The sequence below is a fragment of the Sminthopsis crassicaudata genome, chromosome 2 (assembly GCF_048593235.1).
Source record: "Sminthopsis crassicaudata isolate SCR6 chromosome 2, ASM4859323v1, whole genome shotgun sequence".
Classification (NCBI taxonomy): domain Eukaryota; kingdom Metazoa; phylum Chordata; class Mammalia; order Dasyuromorphia; family Dasyuridae; genus Sminthopsis; species Sminthopsis crassicaudata.
The window spans coordinates 470,976,369-470,997,181 of NC_133618.1; the positions used below are offsets into that span (position 1 = coordinate 470,976,369).

Sequence of the window (20,813 nt, forward strand, 5' to 3'; positions counted from 1 at the left end):
TTCCTTACCTTTTTTTTTTTTTTTGAATAGGCAACCCAGTGTATTAGTGTGATGCTGTTCAGTTAAGGATGATCAGATGCCTAGGTTGGAGGTGGCAAGAAGACTTAGGAAATCTAGAGCTCTTGGCAAGTCCGTTCCAAACTGGGCTACTTCCATGAAATCACTTTTATATCTTTTGCCAATTTCTCTGCAAAATGTACATAATGAATATAATACATAATCAGGTAGGGTTTATTAAAGAAAAAATGCACAGGAAACAACACAGTATACAGCACTAATAAGAGTTTGTCATAAGCCTGTGAGGTTGAATAAGATAATGTAGCAACATCTGTAATTGAGGTCCCCCTAAATAAAAATTGACAGAGATTGGTTAAAACAAGAGTTTGTATAGTAAACCCTTCTTAATAGTACACATTGATGGGTTTTGATTTAAATGAATAATAAGGTTATAGGAGAATTGACTAAAATTTTTAGAGGAAGATATTTAAAAGTACCATCAACGATCCCATTTAAACAGAAGCAGCTGCCATGCTGATTGCAAATATCCTTATCCTTGCCACTTGAGTAATGCTTTTCATTAATCTAGTTCAAGTTAAAATATTTTCTTTAATAGTTTGAAAAATTAGGGACTTTCCAATGCAGGTGGAGTAGACATGTCTACTCAAAGTCTTATTAGATCAGTGTAAGATGGCCTACCAGCAGTGTCTAACTTTTGGGAACCCACAGTTACCTCCACACTATGATGAACCATTGGAAGAGGACTTTGTGGGATTTTGTTTGACGTTGTTTCTTTAGACATTCCATAATTCAAACATTTCTTTCTACCTCTCCATTTGTCTAAATTAGAGTTTTTTATTATACATGGGAAAACTTTGAACTTTTGAGAAAAGATACCTTAAATCTAAAATGATGGTTTTTATTTTATATCTTATTAATAGAGTTTTCTGGAGTACTGAGAGGTTAGACTTACCCAGGGTCACAGAGCCACTGTGTACCAAAGATAGTAATTGAATTTAGCTCTTCCTGTTTGCAAGATCAGCTTCTCCATCAACAATAACAATGTTGCTTTCTAAGGCTTGATGGTTCAGAGCAGACGCTTGTCAGCATTGGTAGAGGGTCAGGTGAGAAGCAAACTGAAAAGAGCACTGAGTCTGGGATCAGAAAGACCTGAGTCTGAATCCAACTTCAGACACTCATGAGATGTATGCCCCTGTGCAAGGTACCTACCTTCTGTCAGCTTCAATATTCTTAGCTGGAAGTTGGGGATCATAATAGTATCAATCTCCCCAGGTTATTGTGAGGATCAAATGAAGTCATTTTTGTGAAGTGTTTTACAAATTGTAAAATGTTGTATTAATATGGGCAATGAGTTTCCTCCTCAGGTGTCCCTCGCCCAATGCAAGGAGAAAGGAAAAGTGTGGTCAGAATCCCCTGAAAATCTTGATTCTGTAACAGTTAGCAAGCAGACAAAATCAAAACTAAATGGAGAAATGATAGTAATTCACATTTCTAGAACCTCTGCCATCTAGCTCCTCTAAAGTAAAGTAGCGTATCCTAAATGCCTGAAAAAAATTAATATAAATCAAGAAGTTATAAATTCTCTTATTACCTATTTTGGATATTCTAGAATTGGAATGGGAATTGAGTCATTTGAGTTTTTAAGAGAGAGGAGTATCTGTAAAACAATATAGCAATAAGAAAATTTAAATTACCAAAATTTAAATTCTTTCAGTTCAGTTTTATAATCTCCAGGATAATCTGAGGTTGATAGGATGTGTACTTATAATCTATCTGGAAAATGTTGTTGGTATAAACTGCAAAAGTTATCTTTTTGCTGGAGATATTTCCTATCAATGCCCAATAACAAAAATTTTTATTTTTAACTTTGGTGCAAGAGATTTTTGGTGTTGTTTTTTTTTTAAATTGAAACTGTAGATTAAAGTGATTAAAAAAATTTATCCTTTCAGACTTTATTTCATTTCTCAATTAAGAATTAGCAAGATTTAGACAATCTGGTAGTCCTGAATCTTCTTGTGCAGGAAAATGGTTTCTTTTTGGGGGGTAGGAAAGCAGGATATTGTAAGTAGAGTGATGGACTAAAAGTAAAGAGACTTGGGTTTGAGTTTGACCTCTGATGTTTGCTAACTGTGTATGACGGACAAGTTAACTAAATCTCAGAGCTTTAATTTCCTCATCTATAAGTAGTGATAATAAAAGAGCACTGGGTCCTTCACAGGGTTTTTGGGAGGGAAGTATTTCTCAGATTTAAAGTGTTAAAAAAAATAAATGAGTTCTTTCCAGTCTTATCTATAATCCTAATCTTTAATTGAGAAGATAGATATGCCTGAGACAGGGCAGAAGATAACTCACTTATAGTTGCCTTATAGTTTTCACAGTTCATTAACAGCAATTGTTGATTCACCTCCATTCTGGCTCAGAAGAGATGGAAAGTTGAGTAGGACACTGACTTTCCCATCTTCCTAGAAATAAATGTTTTATATGATTTATTCACATTTGAACAGAGATTTCTATCTTACATGGCAGGCAATGTCCAGGGAAATCACTTTGGATACCCTTGAGAGGATTTCTCATTTGAGAAATGTGGCTTTTGATCTTTCACTGTAATTAATTACTAATGTCGTATCTTTGGTACTCACATCCAGGTACCATATTCAGTAGTAGAAGCAGCATGATGAACTGAAAAGAACAGGGTCCCAACTTTGACACTTAAAACCCATATAATCCAAAGGTGGAAGACTTTGGATATGAGAAAATATATAATCTTGTACTTGATTGATATGTTGCTTAGTTTTCCAAACTCCAAAGCTCCTCTCTTTCTTGGCTCTCTTGTTAGGAAAAAAAGAAATGATATATGGAAAATAAAGGTGATATATAGATTTTTTTAAAAAGCCATGTAATTCATTTCTCCTCTCTTGATCTTGGTTTCCTCCTTTGTAAAAATAAGTGAGTTGGATCAGATGGTCTCTACGGTTCTTTTTGTGTCAACATTATGTGATTCTATGAACATTATGTAAATATTGATTTTGATGAATTTTCAGATTTTAAATTATAATTTAAAATATTTTGAATAATATTTATGGTTTGTTTTAAAGTTAATTTGCTTTTATAAATCCTGATTAGGTATAGAAAATTGTCATGATGTTTTGTTGTGTTGTTTTCTTTTTGTCATTTCCAACTAAACTTAATACTTGCTTTCTGCTTAGGAGATATTTGTCCCACTTGTTCTCTTAAGTTCATTTTCTTAGAAAGCTATATTTTAGTTTAGGGAAGCAATGACATGATAAATTTTTAGAAAATCTTTCAAGAACATAGTGTGATCTAAAAGCATATGGCATATACCAATGTTTGAATCTGCCATCATTCTTTAGGATCTGTGTCCAAATCTACTAAACTCTAGAAGCATTAATTCTCTGTTGATTCTCTTTTCACTTTTGCAAAATAGTCAGAACATTGGTTCATCTGCTTTGGTTTTTGCTTTCATTGTCTATGTATGAACCTGTAAAATTGCCTGTTAATTAAGCTAGTGGACATAATATCCATAATCTTTGTTACATGACTTTCTGGAATCTTTTTACATGAATTTACCTGAAGTGTGTCAGTCATTCCTGGACTCTCCATGGAGTTCTTTTGTTACATAGTTTTCTTTCTTTGCTTTCATTCTAAAAGGTTTCCAAAGTCACACCTTATTTAAATTGCCTCAGAAGAGCAGCAATTTCAGGGGAGGGACATTTAATCATGACAGTTGATCTTCCAACTATTAATGTTTGATTTTGATACTTTGAAGAATTTGTAACTTAATCGGTCTAGGTCCTCCCTCTACTGAGGCAGATCTCAGCTGAGCACTCAGTCTTAAGGAACTGTGGCCAAACAACTGATTATTTGATGTTGTTGAGCTTCTCCAAATGGATCTAGGTTGATTTTCATATAACAGTATCTCTCTCTGGGCTCTTATTTGAAGCTTTTCCAGGTTGGTAGGACATGCCTAAGTTTATGCTCTATGGAAAATAGTTCTTTACTAGAAAATTAATATTTTATTTAGCATAAACATACTTTATTCAGTTATTTTACCATGATCCTATAAAGAACTATTTCAGTTAGACTGGATTTTGAATCATCATGGTGAAATAGAAAGATCATTGTACTTTGAAGTTAGGAGATCCTGGCTCCCCAGTTTACTAGCTTTGTGATTGGGGCAAATTAGATGCTGCATATTTGATTATCATATTTCAAATTGATTATAAAAAGTAGAATGAAGGGTTTGGAACAGGGGAATAGCATAGTTTCTTAAAGTTTACAGCTCATTTAAAATGTAATTTGGATTATTTTGCCAATTACCCAAAGACAGCATGTTTGGGACTTGTCATCCTTTCATCATTTGCCTTGTTTTAAAAAGTTCAGTGTTTTAATCCAAATCAGCCTTCACCTGCAATGCTTAGGATGATGGAGTATGGGGCAATCTTAGAACAAGTGTATTTTAAAATATATAGTCAGAATTGTCTCTGAAAGATTTTCTCATCACAGACTTACTTCTTACTGGAATACTGATCTTTTGCCATGTTGAGTTGTTGCCAGGGACACAGAGACACTTTATTTTCCAGTTATGTCTGTACTTACTAGTCGACATATTACGGTGGAGACCCAGAGATACCATTTCAGGAGTATTTCCGCTTCTGGAAATTCAGACAGTGCCTTGGTACTCTACCCACACCCTTAAATATTCATTTGGGTCTTAGCAGCTCTGAGAACAATCCTCCTTTTATATCCCAGAGAAGCCTGCTTTCCCTTGTCTTGGTGCTGACCAAAGTATTTGCTACCCCTAGCCATGGTGCTGATTGTTTAAAGTATTAAACCAGTGCTCACAATTACTATTATTCTCACAGTGAGTTCTACAAAGTGGTAAATTTCTTCTCTCTGTGTGTCACTTATTCCTTGATGAGATAAAAGAATATCTTTGCTGCTGGGAATCTTTTGTTCTTCTCCTTCACTTAGACATTCTCTTTTTTAGGGTACAGGTGGATACATGAATAGCAAGCAATGATGATTAAGATTTGTAGTGATTATAAGATTAGTTGGCAAGGGTCCCTCATGATACATTGAACAAATCAAAATCTCTCTAAGTCTTAGTTTTCTCCTATATTAGGTATAAATAATATGGAGATTACTGGCAAGACTGATTGAATAATAACACAGATGACTGCTATAAAAACTTAAAGAAAACCACCATACTAAAGATAGCAATTATTTAGAGCTTAGATTCTTAAATTGTGTCATGACCCCATTTAGGGTCTCCTAACTGAATGTGGAGGTTGCAAAATTATTTATATTAGTAAATTTTAATTTGTATACCTATTGTTTATACCTATATACTCAATCACATAAGAATTTCTTGGACAAAAAGGGGTCATGAGCAAAAAAAAAAAAAAAGTTTAAGAAGCCCTGATTTAGAGCGAGTTTACAGAAATAAAATTATTTCTGAATCACTTGCCTGGTTTTTTTTTACTTTTATTTAAATTCAGGATTCTTTCCTTGTTTTATGTGGATATTTATTTAGTATTAAAGTATCAATTAGCACAGTTCCTATATTTCAGAAATTTATATTTTATCTCTTTAGTAAAAAGTACTTTATCACTAGATGATTCATTTACCAAGTGATGAATTTTTTTGGTCACAGCAATTAGTGAAATTGTCTTCTAAGATATAGAAGGAGTACCCTCTTCAGATGAATCCTTGAAGTTTTGAAGAAATATTAAAAAATATAGATCCTTAGAGAATTTTTGAAAAACCACGTTATCAGTGAATAGGCAACTTATGTTGACTTTTTGGTATTGATTTCAAAATGTGTTCACTTTAGTGAGTCCCTTAGGACTTCTTTGTCATATAGTGTTAGCTTCATAGAAAGCTTTTGAAAAAAAAAAGGTTTTGGGAACTAGCCTAAAGACAGGAATTATTAGTTTGGTACAATGGAAATAGGACTAATCTTAAGATAAAAAGTAAATTCTAGTACTGGATCAGGCATTTACTAGCTGAATGTCCCTGGGCAAGTCATAACTTTTCTCAGCCTCAGTTTTTCATCTTTCAACTGGACATAATAGTAATTGCACCAATCATCTCATTATTAATGATCAAAAACAGGCTTAAAATTTCATATGAATAGGCGTTTGTATTTTGTAAGGAAGCTTTGTGTAGTAGAAAAAACTGGGGACTAGGATTCAGGAGACTTATAGTAACTATAATATATGAATACAGTCTGTTCAAAATCTTCCCTCCTCAAGTTGCCTAGATTATCCTTTACCCCACTTTATCAGCAAAAGACTTTATTAACACTTTTCTAATCAAATTGAAGCTGTCCAACATAAGCTCCTTCTCCCCATTTCAATTTTGATTCAATTCAGTTAATATTTATTACTACATATCTACTATGTGCCATAGGAAGAAAATGAAAAGCAGTCCCTCCCTCAAGGAGCTTATGATCTAATTGGGAAAGACAAAAGGAAGCAGAAAAATAGGGGCTAGGAAGTACCATCAAGAATTATCCAGGGTAGGGTCATGTTCCATAGAGTAGAATCCAAACTAAGCAGGGTTGCATTTCTATATTTCTCATATTCCTTTAACATAATGACCATTATTTCCTCCTTTGCACCAGATTTGAGGGGAAGAAGTGGTTAAGAAGTGACTCTTCTGACATAGTTAGGTGGCATAGTAGATAGAGTATCAGCCCTGAGGTCAGGAGGACTCAAATTCAAATCTCACCTCAGACACTTGACACTTCCCAGCTGTATGACCCTGGGAAAGTCACTTAACCCCAATTGCCTCAGCAAAAAAAAAAAAAAAAAAAAAAAAAAAAAAAAAAAAAAAAAAAAAAAAAAAAAGTGACTCTTCCTTTAGCCAAAATCAACCACTCTATTCATGTCCTTGATCCCTTCTCCTCCTGTGCCTATCATGAATTTATACCTTAGATTATGCCCTTTTTCTTCCCAATTTTCAACCTTTCTTATCAGTTGGTTCCTCTATTGCCTATAAATGGGCCCAGATCTTCTTCATGTAAAAAAAAAAAGGCTTTCCCTTGTACCTAGCATCCTCTCAAATTACTTTCCTGTTTCTTCTTCCTTTCATAGTCAAACTCTTAGAAAAAATAGCATATATACCATGCCTTCACTTTTATCTCACCTCATCATTTCTCAACTTCTTGAAGTACAGTTCCCTTATCATGACTCAGCTGAACTGCTTGCTCCAAGGTTACTAGTCATCTCTCTTTTGATAAGTCTAATGGTTTTCCCCAACCTTCTTAACCACCCCTTTCTTCTAGGTATACTAATTCCTAGATTTTTGTAATATTACTCTGCCTTGGTTTTATTCCTACCTATTTTTCTTAATCTTCTCAGCTCCCTTTATTGAATGCTCATCTATCTACTATCCTCTACATCTGGGCTTTATCTTTTTTATCATTACAATCTTTCTTGGTGACTTCAGTAATTTCTATGGGTTCAATTCTGTTCTGTACTGAAGACCCTCCCCCCATCTTTGCCCAAGTGCCATCTTCTAGTTCTAGTTGCCTCCCATACATCAGACATCCATCTCCTGGCTCCTTATCTTTCCACTGACTATCCCCCATGTTTGGAGCAATCTCTTCCTCACCTTTACCTCTTGAAATATTTTTGTTGTTATTGCTGTTCAGTTGTTTCAGCTATATACAACTGTTAATGTCCCCATTTGGGGTTTTCTTGACATAGATACAGAAGAGGTTTGCCATTTCCTTCTACAGGTTATTTTACAGATGAGGGAACTGAAGCAAACAAGGTTAAGTGACCTGCCCAAGGTCACATAGCTGGTAAGTGTCTGAGGCCTGGTTTGAACTTAGTCTTCCTGACTCCAGACTAAGCACTCTCTGCAGAATTGTGCCAACTTTCTGCTCTTTGAATCCCTTTCAGAATTCATGGCAAGAACTTCCTCCATCCAAGAGGCATTTCCTAATTTATCTAATTATTAGGGTTCTTTGTCACTAGGATTTTTAATATTTTGTATTTACTAATTTTTATATGGTTCATACCAGTGAATGAAGGCATTTAAAAAACAGGAACTGCTTCAGTTTTTTCTTTAGATTCTTTGTCCTTAGCAGAGTGCCTGGCATATTGTAAACAGCTAATAAATGTTTCTTGAAAGGAATGGAATTGGAGAAAGTGTTTTTTATTAGACTTGACAGCAGATTATATTAATTGTAGGAATGCTCTTATATGAAACAGGAAATATGGAAATAGTACTGCTTTTGGAGTCAGAGGACCTGGAGTTAAGTTTCAGCTCAGCCTATGTAAAATCCACTGTCTCCTCTGGTTTAGGGTGAAGAGGGTGCTTTGTGGGCAGGTGCCACAGGATGAGTGATTATCTTCAATCCATGTTCAATCTTGTATAGCATGTGCCAGGCTGGGGATACAAAAATAACAAACAAACAAATAAAAACCATTCTTCCCCCTGAGAAGATTGCATTCTAATAGAGCTTTTTAATCGAAATTACAATATGAAAGGACAGTGCAGAATTGTTACTGTCTAAAAAGGCAGAATTAGCCTATAGATGTATGTCATTAAGGCTTAAATCAAATTAGTACATTTGATGAAGTTTGTTTTTAGCAATGCCTCAGGGCCCTTGTTGGATTTACCACCCTATAATTCATTTCAATTCAATAAGCATTTTTTAAGTGCCAGGATCCTAAAATGCAAAGACAAAAATAAAAACATTGCCTTCTCTCAAAGAGCTTACATTCTACTTAGGAGGGGGAAAAAATCACAAATAAATAAATATAAAATATATACAATGTAATTTCAAGTGTAAAACAGTATAAAGAATTGGGAGAAGAGGTAATCAGGGCTCTTAGAGAAGATAACACTTGAGCTGAGCCTTGAGAAAATGCCAAGAGGTGGCAGTGAGGAGGGAGAGTATTCCAGGCATGATGATACCCTGTGTAAAGTCACAGAGCCTGAAGCAAGACTATCAGCTACCAGCAACAGCAAATAGGACAGTTAGACTGGAATCAAAAGTGTCCACGGGGAAATAATATGCTGTTAGTGTGGAACGATTGGTTGCAGCCAGATTATGAAGGGCCTTAAGTGGGTCCCTGCTGAATCACAGTGCCCAATCAGCCACCTGCCCTGAGCTGCCCTCAAGCCTCACCAGCTGCTTAGATTTATGGTACTATATTCCTTGAGACTTCCCAGATAGCCCTATATCTTATCCTTTCAGGGCCAGACCTTCTCTGCCTTAGCCTAATCTATTAAACTGATCTGTGCTTATGTTCTAATGGAATAAAACTAGGGGAAAAGCTTCAGGCTATCTCAGGTAATGCTTCTGTTTTCCATAATCATCTCGCCTAAGTGATCTTTATGGTGGGAAATTGAGGCCATCAGGTAACACTCCTTAGAGCCAATGGAGAATATGGTTAAAGACAGGTGGAGCCTAGTAGCAGCAGGTTTCAGTCACAGCAGGTGGAAGAGATATCCTCTCCACCTGTGAGTCAAGTTGGCCCAGTGCCTGGCTTTGTTACAGCCCATTATATAACAAGCTCATCTTACAGTACAGGTCATGTAATCAACAAATTCTAGAGACAAATCAGGTACTAAACAAATGTTCCACAGATTAAGTTAGGAAGTGGAAATGCACATGGCCATCTTTGGTAACTTCTAGGTTACAATGATACTTTAACATATCATTGAGGAAGAATGCTCCTTTATTTCAAAGTCTGTTACAAATAAAAGCTTCCTAAATGGGGCAAAGTAGAGCTATGTATTTTCTGGCACTGAATCATTGTGGTGGCAAAAAAATCATCCAGTGGCCAGTTCTAGTGGTGAGACACGATTCTGTCTGCCTGCCAACTAATACTAGAAATCTTTCCTGCTTTTTAGAACTTGCCAGGGCTGGTGTTCCACTAATATGAACTGTTGGAGTTCAGAATCCTGCCTGTATTAGGAGATGGACAGTTTAAGAGTTAAACCGGCATTTTTGAGACATTAAAAGAAAAAAAGGAAGGATTCTATTATTTAGTGGATTCTCCTAAGCAACTAAGTGGCAAGGTGACTGCAGGGCTGGTCCTGGAGTCAGGAAGATCTGAGTTCAGATTCTGCTCCAGACAGATCAGTGATCCTGTGGGCAAATCACGTAGCTTATGTTTGCCTCAGTTTCCTCAACACAAAAAACAGCACCTATCTTGCAGGACTGTTGAGAGGATCAACTGAGATAACATTTATAAACTACTTAGCAAAGTGCCTGGCGCACAGGGAATGCTTAAGAAATGCTAATTTCTTCCTTTACCTTATTTTTTTGGAGAATTTACGAAGGGCAAGGATGAAATGTACAGAATGGAAAACTGGAAGGCTTACTCTCTATACCAGTGGAGGAAATATGAACATTCATACTGTTGCAATCACAAATCTTCAAAATTTGAACACATATTTCCTCTTTAGTATCTATTTTTCTTTCTCTTTCCTGTTTTCTCCAACCTGTGCAAGCTAACTACATTTGTTGATTGGCCTAGTGATTATACTTCCCTGTAAATTAATTTCTGTAATTCACTTTAACCTACCTTTACATTTTAATTATGATAAATATGGAATTCTTTATTCAGAAATGGAAACCTTGATGTGTATAGTAAAAAGAGCAAAGCTGAAAATCAATCAGAGTTTGTATTGGAGCTTTTCCCCCTTTATAAATGTCTTGATTGGGGAAGAGCTAGGAGGCAGTACTTCAACCATAAGTTCTCACAGTTTTGTTTTGTTGTGGTTTTTTTGGCATTGCTAGCAGTAGAGAAACGCAATTCTCTTATGGCCAACTTCTTCCAGGACCTGTCATTTCCTAACTTAAGTTCACTGACAAGCCCCTTCAGTGTTTCCATACTTATTCCAAGTCATACTTCCTCCTGAACTTCTCTTAACCATAGCCCAATACTTTCCCTTTTCTAACGTTCCTTTACTCGTTGCCTCAAGATTGAAAAAAAAAACAATTTATGCTTTCTGGCCCATTTAAAAATTATTTTAGTTATCATTTAATTATATTTTATATTATGATTCCTCCATCTTTTACCTTATTTATGTCATTTGTACTTCTGGTAATGACATTTATGACAAGTTAATAAGATTATAGGATTTAATGTATAAAAAAGACTTTAGAGATAGATCAGCTAAGTCATTGTTTTCAATAATTTTTTGATTACACACCCCTGTCAGTAAAAAATTTTGAGCACAACTCCAATATGTATATATTTCTTATTTATGAATTATATACATCTTTCATTTTACTAACAGTTATGTATATTATAAAACTTACACAAAATAGAAAATTCAATTATATGAGATAAAGATAAAATAATGATTTATCCTAAAGCCACTGCATTTATTTTAAGTAGGGGAGTGATATGATCATGCCTACATTTTAGGAAAATCATTAGCAGTTGAGTAGACTATGTTTTGGAGTGAAGAGATTAGTATATTGTTGCAGTATTCCAAGCCAGAGGTGATAAAGGCCAGAATTAGAGTTATAACTGTGTGAATGAATAGAAAAAAGGATTGAGAAGAGAGATATTATGGAAGCAGAAATAAAAAAGGTTAGGCAACTGGTTGGATTATGTAAGTTGAAGAAGAGAGAAAAGTCAAAGATAACACCAACGTTCACCAGTGATGGCAACCTGAGTGATTGGAAGGATGTTGCTACCTTCAATAGAAATAAGGATGTTCAGAAAATGAGGGAGTCTTGATGTATACTGCCATCTTTCCACCCATGCCTGATCATTCAGTTTAATTGACTGTATCATTCAAAATTAACAGAAGGAAGTGAATTTGGATCTTCCTCTCTAAGTTCTAGAGACCACCCTCTTAAGTGTTCTTGTTAACTACAAAGTGATCTGTGAGACATAGGGTGGGTATGGGATGAGAGAGGGGAGATTTTCCCAAAAGCCACCTGCTGTTGAGTAGCCTGCAGTTAGATTATAATGTAAGGGGTCAGTACAAGTTGACCAGGAAGAGAATTCTGTGTATTCTTTACAGAATGAATGGAGGGGAATATTGGGAGTAGTGTTGGGGGCAATTTTAGAAAATAAGGGTGTGTTTGCATTGGAAACAATCCCCATAACTTGCTATCATGAGAAGGATGAGATGTAACCCATATTCCCACCTTGTGATTGATCATACACTCCTTTGGGTCAATTTGTGGTCCTCTTCATGTGAAACCATGGCTGCCAAGGATGGACTACTGATCTAGTCTAGTTCCTTTATTTTGAAAATGAAAATATTTGAATCTCAGAGTAAGTGAAATGCATGCAGCATGGTGTAATGGATTTGGATTTGAAGAACCTGGATCAGAACTCAGCTATGGTGACTATTATCTGTTTGACTTCAAACAAGTGACTAGGACTCAGTTTCTTCATTTGTAAAATTAGGGTATTTGGCTTTATAATCACTAAACTCTAGCTTCAAATCTTGTGAAATACTGGTAGTAAGAAACATAACAAGACTCAAAAATAATAAGTAGTTGAGTCTGCAAAGTCTTCTCACCCCAAGACTAGAACCCTTTCCACTGGATCCTTATACTATAGAGACCATGTTGTCCTAGGTGACAATCCTGAAGGAAACAGATGGAAATGTGATCCATAATATGAGAAAGGAATTAGATTTCATGACAGTGCCAAGCAATCTACTTCAGCCTCAATGAAGAATTGGAAGAAAGATAAAAGGAAAAAACTTAAAAGGAAAAAGAAGACTGTTTTCAAGGATTTGAAAGATGAAAGTTGGATAGGACAGAAAAAGATGATTGTAAAATTCAGAATAGCCCAAGGTGACTGGTTCAGGCTTGTAGATTAGTAGAAATTCCCACATAGTATTTTCAGATAGAATAGAACATGAAGTGATTGAAAAATGTTGTAGAGCAGGGAAGACTGGGCAGAATTTACTGAGAGAGGTGATGTAGGGAGATTTCCTTATCTCCTTTGTTCTCTTTGGAAGTAGGAAGATTGGGGAACCTCTGCTAGACAGTTCCCATACCTTTAGTACAGGAACTGAGGGAGTGAAAAGGTTAAATTTCTCATCCAAGATGAGTTCAGCCAGCCCTGTGAAATGGTGGCAGCAGAATGCCATCAGACTCTCTAATCTTATTTCTATCACGCTTACTTTCTTGGAGCCCATCAAGCAGTGTGCTGGCCAAGAGATCCAGTTCAGTGTATGATGAACATCCCAGTCGCTTTGTTCCTGAAAATGGCAAAAGGGCAGTAATTTAGAAAACATATCCTGATCTTTAAGAAAGGATGAAAGGGTACTAAATGCACTTTTCTTTCTATATCAGATTTAGGATATTTTGGATTACATGTTAAAATGCCAATGTTGTAATATTTTATTTTTATATTTCACTCTAGTTATTTAAATCTATGACTTTATACTAGTAGAAAAATCCTTAAAGTAAAACTGCATGGTTTCTGTTAGTGTATCTCAGCTCATTTCATAGGTAGTGATTGGGATTGTAAATATAATAAGAAATAGAATTAAATGCCTTTTGCATCCAAGGTACAGAGATATTTACTATTTTGCCTTTTGTTTGAATTTATTCTTAAATGGAATATATGTGATTTGTCATATCTGAGCTAAGGTTTTTATCTCTGTTTGGAGAATGCTAATTTCTGCTGTGCAAGAAACTCTCCCTAATAGACCTTCAAATCGAATACTAGATTTTCTATTAGTCTTTCCAGTCCTTTGTGCTGTGACATTGATCTCTTAAATTAAAAAAGATGGGCCTATCTATAGTAGTTTCTGAAGGTGTTTTGTTTTCAGTTTAAGTTTAGCAGTAAAAATAATATGTTCCTTTATTTGTTGAATATTTAGAACAATTAGAAGAGACTCTCCTGAATGGAAGTTAATTGCAGCATACAAAATGGTTGCAGATTTGCTTCAGCTGTTTCATGACATGCATCAGGGTTACTGCAGGGTTTCTCTTCCCTTTGCTTATAAACAGAAAGCTCTCAAATGCAATTATAAACCACCAGTAGCCGTCTTGGAAATCTCAATCGATCGCAAATGGCTAAATATTTAATTTCCTCATTGTCTGCCCTTCCAGGGATGGCTTGAGCATTTTATTTTCTTTGAGGCTAACATGAAAGCTAGTCTCTGCAATGGCTGCTGGAGATTGTGTGTGTTGCAAGGAGGCTCCCCTGCAGTGATGAGCTCAAACCTTATTCAGTAGGAGCTCTTTTTTGCAAATGGTGGTAGATTTTTGCAGAAGATTTGTGGCCAGAGAGCTATGTATAATACTGATGAAGCATTTTTGTTCCAGCTCCGTCTCAGAAGACCTAGGTTGCCGACGAGGGGAATTCAGTAGAAAACATTATGGATCTGTGGAGCTGGTAAGTTTATAGTCTATTCAGTGCTAACAGATTGTTTTACATTTTGTTAAAATCACCAAGCTCATCAGATCTTGCTTGTATATTTACTAATTTTGTGATACTATGATAATAGTATGAGGATTGGATTGGGAAAAATCAGAGTGCTGGAGTGGCTTTGACAATTACATCATCTTAATCTTTTTCTTTTGTTACACACTTTTAACCTCCCATCTCTGTTGATTTATTTAAAAAAATGATTGCACTTTAATATTTTTCATGACAGATTTTGAAAGATAGATACAAACTACAAATAACTCCTGAATAAAATAATTTTTGATTGGAAAAGAAAGATTTAGTTTCCATTATATTTTGTTAATAAAGTGCTTCAGTTTGTTGTTAGGGTTGTATGTGTTGCTTTTCTTAAAAAACAAAAGTGTTGGTTAAAACAAGGTAAATTTATTGATTACAAACCTCTGCAATGAAAAATTATATTTTTTTACCAAGTTTTTAATATTTTACTTGGAGATTTTTAAATCAGCATTTTATATATTAGAAGAAGAATATGTATATTTATCCAATAGCTACCAGTATATCAGAGATAAATATAACTGGGAATTTACATTGCAAAAAAAACATAAATAAATGTTTTTTAAAAGTGTGTTTCTCAATTGTGCTGATAAGCAATTGTCTTGAGAATATTAAATACTCCTTTTGTATTTTTAAAATTTAAGACAAGTTATTTCAATCTAGTTTATTTTCTTATTGCTACCCATTATTTTAAAAGATTTTGTAAACTTTCTTTTTGACATATTGAAGTATGTAAGGAATCTGCCAGAGATGTATACTTACTAAGGTTTTTCTGTGTCGGATTCATAAGATAATTTTGAAATGCTTGTTATATATCAGGCACTATGCTGGATGCTGGAGGGATACAGAAGAATTAGAAGATATGACCTTTGTCCTCAGGGAACTTATAATCTAGTTGGGAAAGTAAGGTGTGTTATTGCCTCAATAGTATGTTTCATGTAATATAATCAGGTGCAAGGATGGATGTGGTACAGATTTTAGGTGCATGATAAATTGGAGAAAAGAGTTCTTTATGGGGCAAGATTAGCCAGGAAAGGTTTAATTGAAGAATTGGAAGTTGAGCCAACCTTGAAGGATGTGTAGATTCTGGATTGATGGTAAGGAGGGACATGTTATAAGGGAAAGCAAGTCTGAACCAAGGCAGAGAGATAGCGATGATCATGATATGTTCAGGAGACAGTGAGGAGAAAACATTACTAAAGCAGCAGTTCTACAGTGGAGAGAAATGAGAACAAAGCAGGACAGAGTCTGAGTTAAAGGGAACCTCAGAAATCAACTTGTGCCCAGACAAGAATGCCCAGCCATCAGGTCCATACTTGCCTTTTATTAAACTTTTGTCTAGCCCACATTTCACCATTCTATCCACTCTAAATGGAGGAGGAGTTTTATTAAATGCTTTACTAAAATCTTGGTAGCCTCTTTATAGTATTCCTCTGATCCAGTAACCCTGTTAAAAAAGGAAATGAGGTTAGTCTGTTATGACCTAATCATGATAAAGTTATGCTGGCTCTTTGTAGAGAGACAGAGTGAATTTTATGATGGAGAAGTGCAATATCTCGAGGCAAGAACATCTAAATTCTAATTCTGGCTCTGTTGAATCCCAGTACTTGATAACTATGTGATCATGGGCAGGTCAGTCAACAAACATTTATTAAGCACCCACTATGTGTCCAGCACTTGCTGAACAAGAAACAAAGAAAAAAATGAAACTCTCCCAGTTCCCCAAGAATCTTATATTTTGTCAATTGAAATCTATGTCACATGGACATAAATGAATAACATACATGTGTGTGTGTGTAAGTAAATATAAATATGTACATAGAAAGCAAATGCAAGATAGTTTGTCGGGTGGGGGAGAGCAGCATTTGGATGGAGAAGTTTTGTGAGAGAGAGAGCAGAAGGGGAGTACACTTCAGGCAGGAGAGGCAGCCTGTGCAAAGTTCTGGGTGCAAAAGAGGTAGAATGTCATCAGTGAGGAAATTGGTCAGTTTGCAAAACAAAGAATGCACAATGGGTATTAATATGTGAAAAGCCTAGAAATGATGGCTAGAACTAGATTGTGAGAGCTTAAAATGTCCGAGGAGTTTGAATTTTATCCTAGAAGCAATAGTAAACTATGAAGCATTTTTGGTGTTGACCGATATAGTCAGATCAGTGCCCTGTGATGGGGAAATTGTAGATATAAATTGGAGAAAAGAGTTCTTTGTAGGATGAGTTGTGTCCTAAGATGTTACTACATGTCCAGGCACTGGCAGCACTGTTTAAAAGACAATTATAAACTGAAAATTTCTAAGAACCAAATTGAGACATGTGTGACTATCTGCATTGGGAGTGAGATGGACTTAACTTCCAAAAATACAATATTCTAAGTCAGAGAGGGTTATAACCTAGTCTGGCAAATGGAAAAGGAATCCCCTCTCCAACATATCAGAAGAATCGATTTCTGCCTTTTACATACAGAACCCATCAATGAGATGGAGTCCTCTATGTCCCAAGATTACACATTCTAGTTTGGAATAGTTCCTATTGTTAGGGGGAAAATTTTTTTTTTCAGGCATCAAGCCGAAATGTATTTTTTTTGCAGCTTCTATCCTTTGCTCCCAATTCTGTTCCTTGAACCCAAGTTGAACAAGTTAGCTAGTTGGTGCAACAAATAAATAGCATGCTGGAGTCAGGAAGACCTGAGTTCAAATCCAACCCCAGACATTTTATAATTGTGTGACCTCCTAACTTCTATTTATCTCAGTTTCTTCAGTTATAAAGTGGGATAAAAAAGAAATCTACCTCCCAGGATTATTATAAGAATCAAATGAGAAAATATTTGTAAAGTGCTTGGCACAGTGCTGGCACATAATAGGTTTCATATAATGTTTATTTCCGCCTCTTCTTCCCTTTCATATGATAGCCTTTCAAATAATAGACAGTTATGATGCCTCTATTAAGTCTTCCTCTCCTCACACTAAATAATCCCTGTTTATTTTTGTCCTAACAGTGATAAAACAGGCCTCCATAATTGTCCTAAGTAGTCCCTGTTTATTATTTTTTGTAATTATCCCTGATTATCATTGTCTTCATTTTATAGTTGAAGAAACTGAGACAGACAGAAATGAAGCTTGTCCAGAATCACACAGCTAATAAATGGCTAAAATCAGATTTGAATTCAAGTTCTTTCTGACTTAGGCCTAGAGGTTTATCCACATTGCCACCTAGCTGCCTTTTTTTTTTTTTTTTAATGAAACAATATAGTAACTTTTATTTAGCACAAGGATAGATAATTAAGTAATGGAACTCAATCACAGCTAGTGTTCTTTGTGAACAGTGCCTCATTCCCTTTCCCCTCAGAGCAGGAACTGTCCCAGTTCCTTTAATTGATTCTCATATGGCATGAACCAAGGCTTTCCGAGTCTTGATTGTCTTCTTTTAGATACTCTCCAGCTTATCCTTCCTTAAAAGGTAGCATCCAAAACTCCAGAAGTGGTCTGAGGGCCAAGTACGGGGATACTATTGTCTTTTTTTTCCTAGATGAAATGCCTTTTTAAAGACAGCCTTAGATCATGATGTTCACTTTCTTAGCTCTCATATCACAATATTGACTTCTATTAAACTTTCAATCCACACTCCAAATCTTTTTCAAATAAATTGCCATCTAATTATACTTTTTTCATCTTGTACTTCTTAACTAGTATTTTTTTTTAAACCCAATCATAAGGCTTGTCTTATTCATCCTAAATTCACCATTTCCCCTAACTTCCATATTTCTATAGAGAGAATTATCATTCTTCCAGTCAACCAGGTTTATAATTTAGAGTTTATCCTTGACTTTTTACCTTCGCTCACAATTCCCCTCCTGTCTCCAATCATTTGCAAATTTTTATCAATTCTAGCTCTACAGCATCTCTTGAATATTTGTCCTTCCCTTCATTCACATTTGTCTAACCCAGATGCTCATCACCTCTTGCCTGTTCTATTTCAATAGACCACTAATTGATCTCCCTGCATCCAGCTCTTTTTCCATTCCAGTATATCCATCACACAGCAACCAAATTAATATTCCTCAAGCATGGGTCTGACTATTATCAGACTTGCCCTTCTCAAGAAGTTTCAGTGGCCTCCTATTGTCTTGCAGATAAAATACAAACTTACTTGTTTGGCATTCGAAGTCCCTCACAATCTGTTGTCAAGCTGTCTTTCCAGACTCATGTTGAATTTTCAGTCCATCAAAATAATTATGTATTCCTCTCCCTTGCACAGTGTATTAGTCAAACTGCCTTACTTGCAATTCACGTCTCTCTCAACATTCCATCTCTTACTTCACAGGTTATCTCTGGTGTCTGAATTTCTCTCCTTCTTTACCTTTGCTGCTAGGAATTTCTACCTCCCTTCAAGGCTAGACTCTAATGCCATCTCTTATGAAAGGCCTTTTCTAATCCCCCCAATTGTTAGCATTTTTTCTACTCAAAATTAATTTGTATTTTTTTATATTTACTTATCTGTATACGACCTCGTAGAGTCTATAGGAACAAGAACTGTTTTATTTTTGTCTTTGTGTCTCTAGTACGTAGCAAAGTGCCTGACACATAGTAGGCACTTAATAAATATGTTTTAAAATAGAATTATTGAATCTTGCCTATTATATTTTATCTTATTCAATTTGGTCTAATGCTTTACCCTTGCAAGATTGTTTTGAATATTGTTTCTGTCAATTTGCATGTTGGGTGTCCATTCCAAATATGAGTTATACATAAGCTTATATACATATGTACCAGTAATGACTTTATCCAAGTCATGTTAAATGATCCAAAATTGTTAAATCCAAAGGCAAGTACTGGGGCCACTGTACTACAGATCTTCTCTCAAGTTGATATCAAACTATTAATAATGACTAGGTATTCAACTCAGTTCCAAATCCATCTAATTATACTAATAGATATTTTATATTTTTCACAAGAATTTGCTGAAATGTTGATAAGCTGTATCTATAGTTGTCCCTCGATTTACCAGTTTTGTAACTGTTTTTAAAACCCTGTTCAAAAAAGAAAAGAACTTTAGTTTGGCCTGACATTTTTACTATTTCCCCTTTCTAGAGCTTCACTATTGATCCCTTTGATAATACTTCCTAGAATTTTATAAGATATTGAAATCAAGCTCCCTGGCCCATAGTTTGCAAGCTCTGTTTACTTTCATTTTCTGAAAATTGGGACATTTATTTTGTTCCAGTCTTGTGGTATCTCTCTAGTTCTTTTCAATCTTTCAGAGATCACTGATATACATTCATATAAAATCAGTTTCTTCAGTATCCAAGGATTTAGCAGTTGGTGATTAGAACTCATAAGGGAAGGGTAGGTACTTTCTTAATATTACCTACTTTGTCTAGGGTATCAGTTCTCTGTTGAGCTATTTTTGTTCAACCCTTTCCAATCCAAACATCTTTTTTAAAAAATAACTTTTTATTGACAGAAGAAATGCATGGGTAATTTATTACAATATTATCCCTTGCACTCACTTCTGTTTCAACTTTTCCCTTCCCTCCCTCCACCCCCCACCCTTAGATGGCAGGCAGTCTTATACATGTTAAATACAAACATCCTTTTCTTTGGAAGAGAAAACAAACAAAATAAAAATTGATAACAAATAAAATAAAGATGTTTCATAGCTCCAAACATCCCAAGCATAAATGGTCTTATTCATTTTTTGATCTTATTTTCTCTAGATGGGCCTAAGCTAATTAAGTCCACCTTTTTGATTATTCTTAGTTTTCCTATGTAACCTGAATTCCTTTTTTAACTTCAACACTTCTGGCACTGTTCTTATAGGACCATGTTGTGATTTTATATTCATCTTTTGCTATCTATCTTATTCCATCTTCTATAGATGTCTTCAAAATCTTAAAATCTAAATTTATTGGTGAGTTCTCTGTGCATTAATTTTAAAATTTAATTTAACTTATTTTTAACCTTTTAAAATTATTTCTTTTATTATGAGCTTAATAAAATAAGATTTTCCATAACAAAGTGGGATAGAAAAAGAGGCTTGCATCTGAAATTGCAGATCCATTATGTACAACTTGCTATTCCTTTCAAATATACAAAAAAGTTGTCATCTAACTTTTTTCCCTTCCCCCTAACCCCAAACTTTTAGGTACCACAAATTAGTCACAAATCAGTGTGGATTTGTATTGTGTGTATATGTTATTTTTCTGAATTCAAACAGAATCTTTGCAGGTTATTTGATTTTATGGGTATTTATGATTTATGGGTATAGAATGATTTGTTTGCTTAAAGTTGTTCTTTAAAACAGTACTATTATTACTTTATGCAATATTCTCTTTGTTCTATTCATTTCACTCTTGTTATATCCTGG

At 35.1% G+C, this 20,813-nt stretch overlaps 1 protein-coding gene across 5 annotated transcripts in view; it reads left to right on the plus strand.

The window, feature by feature from the left end:
* GARNL3 (GTPase activating Rap/RanGAP domain like 3) overlaps window positions 1–20,813 on the plus strand; it is a 202,322-nt gene that overhangs the window by 3,057 nt on the left and 178,452 nt on the right. Inside the window, exons 1-2 of one of the 5 annotated variants that reach the window (XM_074293140.1) lie at window positions 11,369–13,306; window positions 14,318–14,387. In XM_074293140.1, the coding sequence (XP_074149241.1) occupies window positions 13,299–13,306; window positions 14,318–14,387 (78 nt within the window). In that variant the 5' untranslated portion in view covers window positions 11,369–13,298. Of the gene's footprint in view, window positions 1–11,368; window positions 13,307–13,431; window positions 14,388–20,813 lie in introns of those variants that run through there. The other 4 variants (XM_074293137.1, XM_074293141.1, XM_074293139.1 and 1 more) reach the window with 4 other exon arrangements.